We start from the raw sequence: 14,451 nt of genomic DNA on the forward strand, positions 1-14,451 counted from the left end.
CAACGTCACTCATGTCAGGGGCGCCATTAATGGCCAGAGCACTCTGCCAGCGAAAACGGGCTCCCGAGCTCTGTTTTTGGCTGGGACAGCCTCCTGTAACCCTCTGCCAGTGAAAACAGAGCTTGGGAGGGATGCACACAGACTAGTCCCTCTAATTTTCTTGGCAATGTTTTTTTTGGAACCTTTTTCAAATTTATTCAATTTCTATAGCCACCCAACTCAACCAAATGACTCTGTTCCTGTCACACTTGCCTCCACCACTTCAATTACCCCACTTATCTTCACTCCGTCATTGCTTTTTTTTTCCTGCTCTGTACTCACCCACTCACCCCTGCCATCCCACGCACCACCCAAGGCGACCTTTTTCATCTTCCTCCTCTTCTTTGGTGAAAAGGGCTCTTCTCACTACTACCATCATCCCAACCACTGGGCTCCTGGTGAGCCTGCTCCACTTTAGCAGTCACAGCCCACTGTGAATTCCTGCGTACATGCCCGGTCTGTCTGCCAGGGGTGCAGCTTGCTGCTTCCATATGGTGGCCTACCATCGTCTTGTAAAACCAGACCTTGCTGATTTGAAAGGGGCTGTCACCTCCTAGGGCAGGGGTTGGCAACCTTAAACACGCAAAGAGCCACAAGGGTCCTAACTGGAAGCCCCCCGTTCAATTCTGGAGCCAACTGGAAGTCCAGTTCCCCCACCATAAAGTCTCCTCCTAGTGTGGTGTTCTTTTTCCTCTACCTGTCCTAATCGAAAGCCCTATCAATATTGGAGCCAACTGGCAACAAGGAGCCACAGCAGAGGGATGAAAGAAAGAGCCACATGCGGCTCCAGAGTTGCGGGTTCCTGACCCCCGTCCTAGGGAAAGCAAGTGGCCATGGGTTGCGAATCATGACCTAGAGCAGCCAGACGATCTAGAGCAGCTGACTGATGGCTCCCTGTCCTTGCCAGGCTCCTTGTCTGCTGCATTCTGCTGTTGTGGCCCGTCAGCGGCCTGAGCAGCTAGTAGCTGAATCAGACAGTGAGGAGGCTGGTGTGGTGCTGCGCCCACAGCCTGTGCAGCTGGCATTCGAGTGAGACAATGAGGAGGCTGGAGAAGATGTGGTGCCAGAGGCGGGGATTCAGCCAGGGCCTTCAGAACCTCCAGAAGCTCCCTTAAGTGAAGAGGACGAAGAGGAGGAGCCTCTTCTCGATGCATGGGCGTGCAAAGCTGCCAAAAGGCAGGTCTCCTCGAGAATAAGGCTTGAGGCTAATTGGCCACTCCCTTCGCCTATTTAAGGAGGAACGCCGACTGAAGCAATTTGCAGGGAACAACTTCGTTCACATACCTTCGTGTCTTGTCTTGCTTATCTTATCAGCTTCCTGCAAATTGCTTCTGGGCATTCTGCCAACCACAGTAAGCTTTCAGTATTATTCTTTGAATTCTTGGCTGTTAATGCAGTTAATTAACAGCTGTTGTAAAAAACTGCTTTATTTAGTAAACTAAGGTTTGAACAGACTTTGTGTGTGCTGCGTTCTTTGGGGTCTGTAGCTGGGGCAGAACATCTGCACCATCTCTGGGCTTGGTGGAGGGATCTTTGAATGCTTGGTATACTTGTCTGGGCTCTACACTGGACACAGTTCACTGCCTCCTTATGAAGGGCCAGCAGCTTTCAATATGTTGAAGCGTACAGACTGTTTCTCTAGAGTGCTTCCAGCACATGCTCTACAGCAAATGATGGACGTGCTCCTTGGAGAACCAGCCTGTGGGGCTTCGGTGAGAGGGAGTACTGACCAGGTCTACATAAAGGCCCTCTGTTCATTCTCACAGCAGCATGTCCCAATCACCCTAACCCAGGTCAGCAGTGTGGCATCTAGCCTAGCCATGTGAAGCCATAGCCACTCCTGCTGTTTGGCACTTTAAGGTTATCTGCAGCCCTGTACCTCACCTCCCCACTGATCTTCGCTATCTTCTTTTTCCTTATGTCATTGGGTTCTTTATGTTACGTTATATTTTATATTATAATTATGTTTTATGTTATGTGTTATATGTTATGTCTCTCTGATATGAACGGGAATGGTTTATTATCTATTTATTTATAAACAGTTACTTATAAATGGTCTGGGAGGATACATAGAGACAAGAAACCCATAGCAAACTCTGCTAGTGCATTCTCTATTTTTCCAGCATTATAAAGTAAAAACTATAAAAATCTACTTGTTCCCAGCTGGACTACCATTTGTTCATACCGTGTTTCTCCACAAAGACAACCCACCTTGAAAAGAAGCCCTATCACGTTTCTGAGCGCATGCGATCAAATGAAGCCCCACCCACAAAATTAGACCTAATTAAGACCCCGCCTACCCCAGGGAGCAGGGGGTGGGGCAAGGCACATAGGTAAAAAATAAGCTGGGGGCTGGGGTGGAGCGGCCCTACTTACCAGGCCTCGCATACCCTGACACCTGCCTCACCTTCTTCTGCGGCCGCTTCTTCTGCAGCTGCTTGCCGCCATTCGCAGGCATCGCCCCAGCCTCCATTTTGCCTTCAGATGCCTGCTGGAAGGCATCTGCAGCTGATAACAGAGCTCTGGATTGATCTGGAGCTCTGTTATCGGTTGCAGATGCCTTCCAGCAGCCATCTGAAGGCGAAACGGAGGCCAGGGCGATGCGTATGAGTGGCGGCAAGCAGCTGCAGAAGTGGGCCAGCAGCGGGTTTCTGCTGAGTGGGGCTGTCAATGCCACCGCCGCGAGGTGAGTCAATAATTAGAACCCTCCAAAAAAAAGGCCTAGCCGTTTTTTCGGAGGTCAAAAGAAAATAAGACCCGGCATTCTTTTTGGAGAAACACGATAGTAATCTTTCTGTACTGTAACAGTTCTATTGCAGAATGGAGAAGACTCGTGCCGCATCATTAGCGTACCCCCTCCCCACTCACCTTTTTCATCAAACATGCAGCCATGTTAAGATTATCCATTTCAACAGCTAAATGTAAAGGTGTCCGTCCGCTCTGCCGTTCTGCTGCATTCACATTCGCTCCTTTCTCAACTAGCAACTCAAGAGGGGCTGATTTTGTGCACTTCACAGCAAGATGCACAGGAAAAAAACCTGAAGCAACAGCAGAAAAATATAATTGAATAATGAGACTATACTGTATCTCTTGCAGCAGGACTGGGATAGAGGATTTCTTTATAGATCCAGACTGAGAAGCTGAATTATACAGTAGATCAGGGGTGTCAAACTCAAGGCCTGGCGGGGGTGGATCCTGCCTGTGGTGTGCTTGGATCTGGCCCCTGAGGCCGCCCTGGAAACAGCAAAGGACTGACCTGTGGTGCCTCTGCCAGCGAAAATGGAGCTTGCAAGGGTCGTCCGCAGCCCTCCTGAGTTCTGTTTTCACTGGAGGAGGGTTGCAGGATGCCGTCGCAGCTGAAAATGGAGCTCGGGAGCCCGTTTTTGCTGGCAGAGCGCTTGGGCTGCCACAGGCGCCCCCGTGGCACAAGTGATGTCATGTTGGCCATACCACCCTGGCCACGCCCACCCCGGCCCCCTGAGGTGAAACACAACCCTGATGCGGCCCTCAATGAAATCGAGTTTGACACCCCTACAGTAGATAGTATAGTACAGGCAGTCCTCGACTTATGAACCACAATCACAGCCACCCCTCCTTCAACATCCAATTTGATTTCAAATGGTCCTGTGAAAAAGCGACGCGGGTTTCTTACAATTCCCACATTACTTACCAAGATAGTTAGGTATCTCAAGAAGTGGGAGAGTTTGGGGCCCCAAATGACAGAGGACCGTCTTCAACATCTCTTCGTCATCCAAATGTACAGCCAAATGCACAACTGAGTTGCCGTATCGATCCAGCAAAGTGGGATCTGCTCCAGCCTGAAGTAAGAAACCAGCCACCCTGGGCTGATGGGTGATCACAGCCAGATGTAATGGTGTCTAAGAAAAAAAGAGTTAGAACCAAAGAGTCAGAACCAAGTTCCATCAAAAGATCAGAGCAAGCTAACAGGATCAATACCCATGTTTTCCCAAAAATAAGACCCTGTCTTATATTTTTTTGAACCCTAAAATAAGCGCTTGGCCTTATTTTCAGGGAGGTCTTATTATTTTGGGGCCTGTGGAGCAAGATGGGGCTCCTCTTGCCGTCTTACCTGATTTCCAGCTCTGCGTTTAAATATTTTCGGGGAGGGCTTATTTTTTTGGGGGGGAAGCTTATTTTAGCGCATGCACTCAAAAGCCCGATTGGGCTTATTATCAGGGGATGTCTTATTTTCGGGGAAACGGTAGGTTTTCTCCAAAGAGAATTTCTACTTGCGGTTTACATTTTCAACTACAAATTTACCCGTATGCATAATCCAGAAATCAAATTACACAGAGCTGTACAGGTAGTCCTCGACTTACAATCGTTCATTCAGTGATAGTTCAAAGTTACAACGGCACTGAAAAAAGTAGCTTATGACCATTTTTCACACTTGCAACCATTGCAGCATCCCCACAGTAACATGATCAAAATTTGGATGCTTGGGTAACTGACCCATACTTATGACCGTCACAGTGTCCTAGGCTCATGTGATCACCGTTTGCAACCTTTCTGACAAGCAAAGTCAATGAGGAAGCGAGATTCACTTAACAACCATCTTACTAAATAACCGCAGTGATTCACTTAACAATTGTGGCAAGAAAAGTCATGAAATGGGCCAAAATTCACTTAACAAATGTTTCAGTCAGCAACAGAAATGTTGGGCTCTATTTTAAGTCGAGTCTACCTGTACTTATAGTAGTGGCCAAAATTTGGAAACCTTTTGGGATAAGTGTATTTTTGAGGTTTGATGACCCCACTTTTTTTTGGGGAGTTTCAAGATAATCATATTCTACTGCTGGAATGGCCTGGGAATAGCACAGACCTTAACCCAATTGAAAATCTATGGAGCCAGGTAAAGAAACTTGTTAGTCAGAAGCGACCCAGCAATAAAACCCAGTTCATAGAAGCAATCATTCAATTTTGGTTTCACATTAGAACAGCTGCAGAACTAAAAGACTTGGTTCACTCCATGGGAAGAGGTTGTAAGGCCGTAATTCATGCTAAAGGTTACCCACCTAAGTATTAACTGACATGGTGATCATTTTTGTATATCTCATTTTTTTCTATAGTGATAATTTTTGTATATCTCATCTTTTCTACGTGTTTCACTTTTCTTCTTCATACTGTAACTGCTATTCTAATAGCAAATCCTTCATAAAAGTTATTGTATTACATTCTTGATTAAATTATCTTTCCATTGATATATAACTTTATGGTTGTTATTGTTAGTTGCGAAGTCGTGTCCGATCCATCGCGACCCCATGGACAACGTTCCTCCAGGCCTTCCTATCCTCTACCATCCTCTGGAGTCCATTTAAGCTCACACCGACTGCTTCACTAACTCCATCCAGCCACCTCGTTCTCTGTCGTCCCTTTCTTCTTGTGCCCTCAATCGTTCCCAGCATTAGGTTCTTCTTTTCTAGTGAGTCCTTCCTTCTCATTAGTTGGCCAAAGTATTTCACTTTCATTTTCAGGATCTGACCTTCTAAGGAGCAATCAGGGTTGATCTCCTCTAGGACTGACTTGTTTGTTCGCTTTGCAGTCCAAGGGAATTTTATGGTACTACTCCAAAAAAAAAAAAAAAAAAAAAAAAAAGTGGTGTTATTAGCTAGTTTTAGAAAATACACTTTTCCCAAAAGGTTTCCACAATTTTGGCCACTACTGTATGTTCAAGTGAATGCAAATATACCTCCTGATCAGATCTCCCCTATGTCCATGCACACCCGTCTCTCACCACAAATGTGTTACCACTGAATTTGAGACACTACCTATTATACCTGCTGTAAGTGATTTGTGATGTTGATGATCTGTTGATTAGGAATGCTTACAGCCACCTGGACCAGTTGCATAATCACCGTTGTCTGCTCATGAATAATAGCTAAGTGCAAAGGCCTGTGGGGGGAAAATGTGGATTTAAGAACAAGGAGATGTAACCGCTAATTGTAACAGCAATACTACTCAACAACCAGAAATGAGAATTGCAACCCCTAAAACCTCTTCGAATTTGCCCACAAACTCTGCTCTGTGGTTCCCTAGGCATGACTGGCAGTTCCGACGTAACAAAGCAGAAACTAATTGAGCTCTTCTTGTGTTTGTAACGGAATTAAGTGGATCCTATCATCAAAATTCTGTTTCTGATTGATTCTTGAATTTGCAATTAGTCCGATCTGAAGACGTTCCAAAGAAGCAAATTTTCATTCATCTTTCTTTGAATAGATGGTACTGCTGTAGATTAGATATGGTGTTAGTTACTTAAGGACTGTTTTATTTTGGTGTGATGTATAGTGGTGGAAATTCAATATAACAATTTATAGTCATGTGAAAAACTAAGTACACCTCATATAGTTTTTTTTTTTTCTCTTTTAACATTCCAGTATTTATCTTCATTCTACAGTTAGCCCTCAACTTACAGCCATTCGTTTAGTGAACCTCTAAAGCAGTAGTGTCAAACTCAAGCCTGCGGGCTGAATCTGGCCTGTGGGGTGCTTAGATCTGTCCCGCAGGGCCACCCTGGAAACAGCAAAGGACCCACAGCGCCTCTGCCAGCGAAAATGGAAAGCGGCCCTCCCGAGCTCCATTTTCGCCAGCAGAGGACTGCAGGAGGCCGTCCCAGCTGAAAACGCGGCCTGTTTTTGCTGGCAGAGAACTAGCAAAACAAACTAAAAACAAAATAAAAGGAGAAATGTTTTCCCTTTTGTATTTGAGCATGCAAGAGGGGACAAGAAAGAGGAAGAGAAAGAGAGAAAGAGGAAAGACAACGAAAAAGAAGGAAAATGGGGAAGGAAGAAGAAAGGAGAATGAAGAGGGACGGAGGGAAGGAAGGGAAGGGAAGGGAAGGAAGGAAAGGAAAGGAAAGAAGGAAAGGAAAGGAAAGGAAAGGAAAGGAAAGGAAAGGAAAGGAAAGGAAAGGAAAGGAAGATTATAATGAGAGTGAGGGAGGGGTCTGAGGGAAGTCCTGCCTTAGCACTTGGCCACCACAGGTGCCCCTGACACGAGTGATGTCGATCTGGCCACGCTCACTCTGGCCACACTCATCCCGGCCACGCCTACCCTGGCCACCACGCCCCCTGAGGTCAAACACAACCCTGATGCAGCCCTCAATGCAATAGAGTTTGACACCCCGATCTAAAGTTTTAACAGCACTGAAAAATGTGTCTTATGACCATTTTTCACATGATCGTTGCACATCCCCAAGGACACATTTAGGATTTGACTTACTGCAAGATGTTCCTCAATTAAGGAGGACAATTACGATAAATTGCTACAGCAAATCAAAAAAAGATTTAGAAAATTGGAAAAACTTAACAGATCTCACTAATGGGGAGGATCGCCACGATTAAAATGAATATCTTGCCCAAAATTCTATTTCTATTCCAAGTTATACCAGAAAAAATAGAGAAAAACTTTTTTGAAATTTTAAATAAAATAGTTATCAAATTTATATGGCAGGGAAAAAGACCGAGAATTAGAATGAAATTTCTTCAAGATACAAAAGATAAAGGAGGAGTAGCACTCCCAGAATGGGAAATATATTATCAAGCCTCTTGCATAACTTGGCTAAAGGAGTGGATTGAGTTACGGGATAAAAGAACACTAGCAATTGATGGATATGATCTACAAGCAGGATGGCATGCATTCCTTTGGGATGAAAAATATAAAACCCATAGCTATTTTAGAAGACCTATACTAAGGAATGCATTACTAATTTGGTTAAAAATAAAAAAACAGCACTACACAAAAATACCAATTTGGATTTCACTTATAGAAGCATTAAAATATCCAAATTTAACTGAATGGGATAATAAGATATAGAGATATACTAAAAGAACAAGGAAATTTGAAATTGAAACAGGAATTGGAATATGATCTTAATAGAGGATCTGATTGGTGGACATACATGCAAATTCAGTTGAAATATAAAGAAGATACAAAATTATATGAAGTACAGAACGAACAACATGAATTGGATAAAATTATACAAGGGAGAGAGGAGAAATTAATTAGTAGGATATACAAAATTTTACTGCGATATAAGATGGAAGAAAAAATAGTTAAAGATACAATGATCAAATGAGCCAAGTTACTAACTTAAGAGCTGCAGTGATTCATGTAACAACTGTGATTAAGAAAGATTATAAAATGAAGCAAAATTCACTTAACTGTCTCACTTTACAACATCCTTCATCAATTTTATACCTATAGTATAGTCCCTTTAGAAAAAAGATGGGTTCTTTTTATTTGTTATCTTGTATATAGTAATTTGTTGCCTTTTTATCACTTAATTCTTACTAACAGAGATGAAATGGCACAGGGGTTTGAAGTTGCAGGAACTTTGGGGGAGGGTGAGCATGTCATATTGGAATTCAACAATAATGCAGACACAACTAACAGAACAAAGTCAAATGAATATCTTAGACTTTAAGAGAGCTGATTTTAATAAACTTTAAAGACGGCTTAGGAAGGATTCCATGGATGAAAATCTTAAAGGGAAAACGTAATCAAGCTTGAGAAACTCTGAAAAATAAGATTATAAAAGCCCAGTCTACCGCAATACCACTGAGAAAGAAAAATAACAGACTCAGAGGCAACCAGCATGGATGCATAAAGAACTATTTTATAAACTGAGAGATAAAAAGGACAAGTATAAAAAAATATGCAAAAGAGGGACACATAGCTAAAGCAGAATACCAGCAAATAGCCCAAATGGGCAAAGATATAGTCAAGGATAAGACTAGTCTACTCATGGGAGAAGACGGCAAGGAGATGACAGGTAGCAGGGAGAAAGCTAAACTACTTAATTCATTCTTTGCATCTGTCTCTACACAAAAGCAAAAAATACTCCAACCTATCAAAATGGACGACAGTTTAGCAAAACAAGTCAAAATAGGCAAGAAAATGGCAAGAGAATATATATCCACTCTAGAGAACTTCAAATCACCAGGACCAGATGGATTACATCTCAGGGCTCTGAAGGAGTTGGCAGGATGCGTAGAGTCCCGAAAATGGGACTCGCAGAGGCCAAAAACAGAATGCATGGAGGCCAAAAACGGGAGGTGCGGTGGCCAAAAACGGAGTGTGCAGAGGCCAAAAATGGGAGGTCAGGTACATCTTATGGAACGACAAATATGGTAAATCACACCCTTGTCTTTAGTACAGAGCTGACATAAATTTCCACTGAAAGAGTATCTCCATAATGAGGAAAATACAGCGTCACGAAATTTGAAGACTAATATTACTCTGCAAATGATCTCAGATTAGGAACTCCGATCTTTCCAGAATATACTTACGTATCTCCGTTTTCATCCTGAGAAGCAGCTAGGTGTCTTTGGACAGCCAACAACATACGTGGGTCAGCAGTAACTGCATAATCCAGTAGAGCCTGGGCGCTGCGTCGAGCTACCATTAGCATCCAGGAACTGCATTCCTGAGCTAGGTAAGATGGGGAAAGGCAGACTATTAAAACAAGCAGTGCAAGCCCAAACATCTTCTGTTTAGAATTCATCTCCATTCATCGCTCAATTCTTCGCTACAACTCCATCTTCCTATCCCTTTTTCTTAAAAAGACAATATCAACTGACTGTAGTCAAACAATGGTTTTGTATGCTGATAGTATGCAATGAGAAAGATCTCAAGAGTGCCTGTCCTTCAAAGTAGGTAATATTGGGTGGATTATCATATTTTTTGGACTATAAGACGCACCTTTCCCTCCCCCCTAAAAGGGGGTGAAAATTTGGGTGCGTCTTATACACCAAATGTAGCCCCTCCTACGCTTTGCCCCCCACCCTTTGGCCTCTGCCACCCAGCAATTTACCTCCTTGCAGCAAGCAGCAAGAAGAAACAGCCCATTTCAGCTTCAGCACAGCCTAATTAACACAAGTTGATTGTCCGTTGGATCGGCTTCCCAACTCTCAGCTGTTTCAGGCTGCAGGGATTGCCATTGCCTATTGCTGTGCGGCCATACCATGCTGCTTGCTGCAAGGAGGTAAATTGCTGGAAGCAGATTTTTTTTTTCCTTGTGCGAATCAAGCTATGCCGAAAACGAAAATGAAAGTAAAGCAGGCTGTTTGCTGCAACGAGGCAAAATTGCTGGGAGGCAGAGGCAGATTTCTTTTTCTTGTTTTCCTCACCAAAAAAGGTAGGTAGGTCTTGTAGTCTGGAGCGTCTTATACTCCCAAAAATATGGTACTTTGATTTAAGTCCACTTCCAAATGCCCGAGCCGAGATCAGTTAGTTATGGCAACAGCATGGGCTTGTCAGCAGATTTGAGTAGTTTAGTTTTCTACAAGTTGGGCCAATGTTGCAAAAGCCAGGGCTCTTCCACTAGTTTCCAGTTAGTTGTGGTTGGTACAGGAAGTCTTCGACTTACGATCAGTCACTTAGTAACTATTCAAAGTTATGATAGGACTTTCTAGAGATATTTATGACCTGGATTCGAAATTCTGATTCACACACACACACATCCCAAGATCTCATGATCACATTTTGGGCACTTGTGAAAGTGAGTAACACCTTCCATAGCATTTTCTAACAATAGCACTTATTTCTCATCAGAAGTATCAATTGTTTAGTATAGATAATTGTATTCATGCTGAAGCTTAATATGTAAACTATATATATAATTTCAGTAACTCAGAATACAAAAGTTAGATTTTACAACTTTGGGCTACTTTTGAGATTCTGAAGATTTTGTTTATTTGTGCATCATTTTGAAATTCAAAAATTCATGAGAGTATTAAAAGAATAAATGTGTAAAGGTAAAGGTTCCCCTCGCACATATGTGCTAGTCGTTCCCAACTCTAGGGGGTGGTGCTCATCTCCGTTTCAAAACTGAAAAGCCAGCGCTGTCCGAAGACGTCTCCGTGGTCATGTAGCCGGCATGACTAAACGCCAAAGGCGCACGGAACGCTGTTACCTTCCCACCAAAGTGGTCCCTATTTTTCTACTTGCGTTTTTTACGTGCTTTCAAACTGCTAGGTTGGCAGAAGCTGGGATAAGTAACGGGAGCTCACCCCATTACGGGGCACTACGGATTCAAACAGCTGAACTGCCAACCTTTTGATCGACAAGCTCAGCATCTTAGCCACTGAGCCACCACATCCCTGACAATAAATAAATGTGTAATCATACTTAATTCCTGTAAATAAGTAGAGTTTATGACTATAGAGTAGAGAAAGAGTCTGGACCATTTAAACAAATTAAGCTGACAGCCCAGGCTTGAGATGTGAGTGCTGCGTAATGGGGTGAGCTATCATTACTTGCCCCAGTTCCTGCCAACCTAGCAGTTTGAAAGCATGCTAGTGTGAATAGATAAATAGTTACCACTTTGGTGGGAAGGTAATGGTGTTCCATGCGCATCAGCGTATGGTTACACTGGTCACATGATCATAGAAGTGTCTTCAGACAACACTGGCTCTCCCAACTAAGAAATGGAGATGAGACTGCCCCCTACTGTCGCACATGATTGGGCAGGAGAAACCTTTACCTTTAGAAATCTCAACAATCTATATATATTAAAATGGGTCTCTCTCTCTCTCTCTGTGTGTGTGTGTGTGTGTGTGTGTGTGTGTGTGAGTGTGTGTGTTCCAGCATAACTCTGGAACGCCTCAAGCAATTTGAACCAAACTTGGTACACAGATGACTTACTCTCTGGAAAGAAATACTGTGGAGGTAAAACACCTCTAACACCCCTTGGTGTGTGTGTGTGTGTTCCAGCATAACTCTGGAATGCCTGGGCCGCTGAAATGAAAAGGAATGAATTATATCTATAGTGTCAAATCACAGTACTTTTGACAGAGATAGTGTGCATTTTGGATTCAAGTTCTGTTAAGATACAGCCTGTTGTGTCTTAAAATGGCTTCTACTGTACAGCACAGTGGAGTTGCCATGGTAGCAACTTCACAGCACTCCACAAGGGTATCCCTCTGGTATACCCGGGCAATGCCAGGTTATCAGCTAGTGAAAACTAAATTTAGGATGCTTCTCAACCAAAAATAGTTTTAGCTTATCTCCCCAGCCATACCATGCTGCAGCAGTTCAATATAATCAGTACCATCTTCTGAAGGATGATGTTCACTGTCTTCCAGTCTAGCAGTTCTGGGCATTTGGATACCTCTTCCACCCTGATAGTTGCCCATTGGATGCGATCCAGATAGGTATATGCTGTTGTTATAGGGACTATATCCTGAAGAATGCCAGGGACTACCAGCTAGAAGAGCGGAACAAAAAAAAAAAAGGGCCATGTAATTTAGACTGTATGTGTCTAAAAAGAGACATTTTAACTGTTCATAACTATATTGGCTGTTGCTGTAAGTACCACCTAAAAAGTAAACTCTTTTTTTTTTTTTTTGCAAGCTTAGTTTAGATGCAGAATGATCACATGCTTTGTAAGGGCACTGTGGCCACAATATATATGACAATACATAAGGGAACTATAATCACTACTCAACTATTCAGGTTTTGTAGTCTATTTACCGTATTTTTCGGAATATAAGATGCACCAGACTATAAGATGCACCTACCTTTTTTGATGAGGAAAACAAGAAAAACAAATCTGCCTCTGCCTCCCAGCAATTTTGCCTTGTTGCAGCAAATAGCAAATAGCCTGCTTTACTTTCATTTTCGTTTTAAGCATAGCTTGATTAGCCCATGAAAAAAAAAAGCAAAAAAAAAAAAAAAGCAAGCAGCAGAGGCCCGCACAGCAATAGGCAATGGCAATCTCTGCAGCCTGAAACAGCTGAGAGTTGGGAGGCTCATCCAAGGGACAATCAATTCGTGTTAATTAGGCTGTGCTGAAGCTGAAATGAGCTGTTTCTTCTTGCTGCAAGGAGGTAAATTGCTGGGAGGCAGAGGCCAAAGAGTGGGGGCCAATGGGTGGGCAGGACTACATTTGGTGTATAAGATGCACCTAAATTTTCATCCCCTCTTAGGGGGGCAAAAGGTGCGTCTTATACTCCGAAAAAGACGGTACTTCAGACTGGTAATTAAACTACAAGGACTGGTTACTTTCTTGGCAACTAGAGTTGTTTGAATGGCTATCTGGGAATCCACACATTTGGTTACATTCTTGAAAGCCTATCAAGAATTTCTAGAAGTTGCAGATTTCCTGGCAGTAGTTTTGCCCCTTCTTGCATAGTAGTAGCTGTTTTGTTCTATCAGTTCTTATGATTGCCACTGTCAGGGTTCCAAGTAATACCCCCAACCAAGTAAGACTCTGAGGCAATCAGTTCCATTTTATTAGAGATGTCATAGTGGCACATCTGGGAAAACCCGAATCTGAAAGCTCCTGGGTTTTCCCCACCCAAAAGAAAATCAAAGTCCCTTCCCCTGCACCCACATGTCCATCACATGGTCCAATCAATCCACTGTCCCAAGTGGAGATGCCTCCCAGTCACGCCACTCCAGGTACAGGCTGAACGTCCTTGACTCTCAGAGAAAAGAATGTTGTTATGGCTAAATAACTCTACCAACTCTATGCAACCGCCCTCCCACTTTCCCACAGCACTAAGTGTGGCAGCCCTGAAGACCCAAAAGAAAAGAAGGCCTCCGGGGCTGACAGCCACAGTGAATCCAAGAAATAAATTGAAGTCATTTCATACCAAGCTGAGAACTAAAAATACATGTAAGTAAACCAAATTTTCTTAATCAGTCAGACACACTGATTCACACACATAAATAGGTACCTTATTACCTGAAAGAGGGATCAGTGATGCTAAGATAAGTAAGAAAGACTGCTCTTCGAAGGACAGAGTAGAGAACAGTTCTGGATTAAAATAGAGCTGGGCTCAAATAGCTTCCTGGCTATTTGAAAAAATTCTAGGACAGGAACCACCTGGAGAAGAGTTCCACGTATTGCCATAGTTGCTGTTGAATTGCTCTACCGCTACTTGGCCAGCTCATTACAAAGTTTAATAGTTGCATTTGGAAAACTCTCAAGTTATGTACCAAGATTCAGATATCATGACAGAGATCCATGATACAGTTACGATTAGTAGGTATCTGAAGAGGAAAAGGAATAACAGAGTAACAGAGGTGCAAGGAACCTTGGAGGTCTTCTAGTCCAACCCCTTGCTCAAGCAAGAAACTCAATACCATTTCAGAGAAATGGTTGTCCAATCTCTTCTTAAAAAACTCCAGTGATGGAGCACCCACAATTTCTGAAGACAAACTCTTCCATTAATTGTTCTCACTGTCAGGAAATTTCTTCTTAGTTCTAGGTTGAGTCTATCCTCGATTAATTTCCATCCAGTTCTGCCTTCAGGTCTCTTGGAGAATAGGTTGACCCCCTCTTCTTTGTGGCAGTCCCTTAGATAGTGGAACACTGCTATCATGTCACCCCTAGTCCTTCTTTTCATTAAACTAGACAAACCAAATTCCTGCAACCGTTTTTTATAT

At 43.0% G+C, this 14,451-nt stretch overlaps 1 protein-coding gene across 17 annotated transcripts in view; it reads right to left on the reverse strand.

Moving 5' to 3' along the window:
• Positions 1 to 14,451, reverse strand: part of NFKB2 (nuclear factor kappa B subunit 2) — a 41,746-nt gene that overhangs the window by 5,066 nt on the left and 22,229 nt on the right. For 9 of the 17 annotated variants that reach the window (XM_034424925.3, XM_034424927.3, XM_034424923.3 and 6 more), the window contains 5 exons: positions 12,080 to 12,265; positions 9,348 to 9,489; positions 5,838 to 5,952; positions 3,710 to 3,917; positions 2,908 to 3,077 (listed from right to left, as the gene is read on the reverse strand). In XM_034424925.3, coding sequence (XP_034280816.1) covers positions 2,908 to 3,077; positions 3,710 to 3,917; positions 5,838 to 5,952; positions 9,348 to 9,489; positions 12,080 to 12,265 — 821 coding nt within the window. The remainder of the gene's footprint in view (positions 1 to 2,907; positions 3,078 to 3,709; positions 3,918 to 5,837; positions 5,953 to 9,347; positions 9,490 to 12,079; positions 12,266 to 14,451) is intronic. The other 8 variants (XM_087871858.1, XM_087871856.1, XM_087871859.1 and 5 more) reach the window with 1 other exon arrangement.

The sequence above is a fragment of the Pantherophis guttatus genome, chromosome 6 (genome assembly GCF_059756535.1).
Source record: "Pantherophis guttatus breed Tessera chromosome 6, ASM5975653v1, whole genome shotgun sequence".
In the NCBI taxonomy this organism is placed as follows: domain Eukaryota; kingdom Metazoa; phylum Chordata; class Lepidosauria; order Squamata; family Colubridae; genus Pantherophis; species Pantherophis guttatus.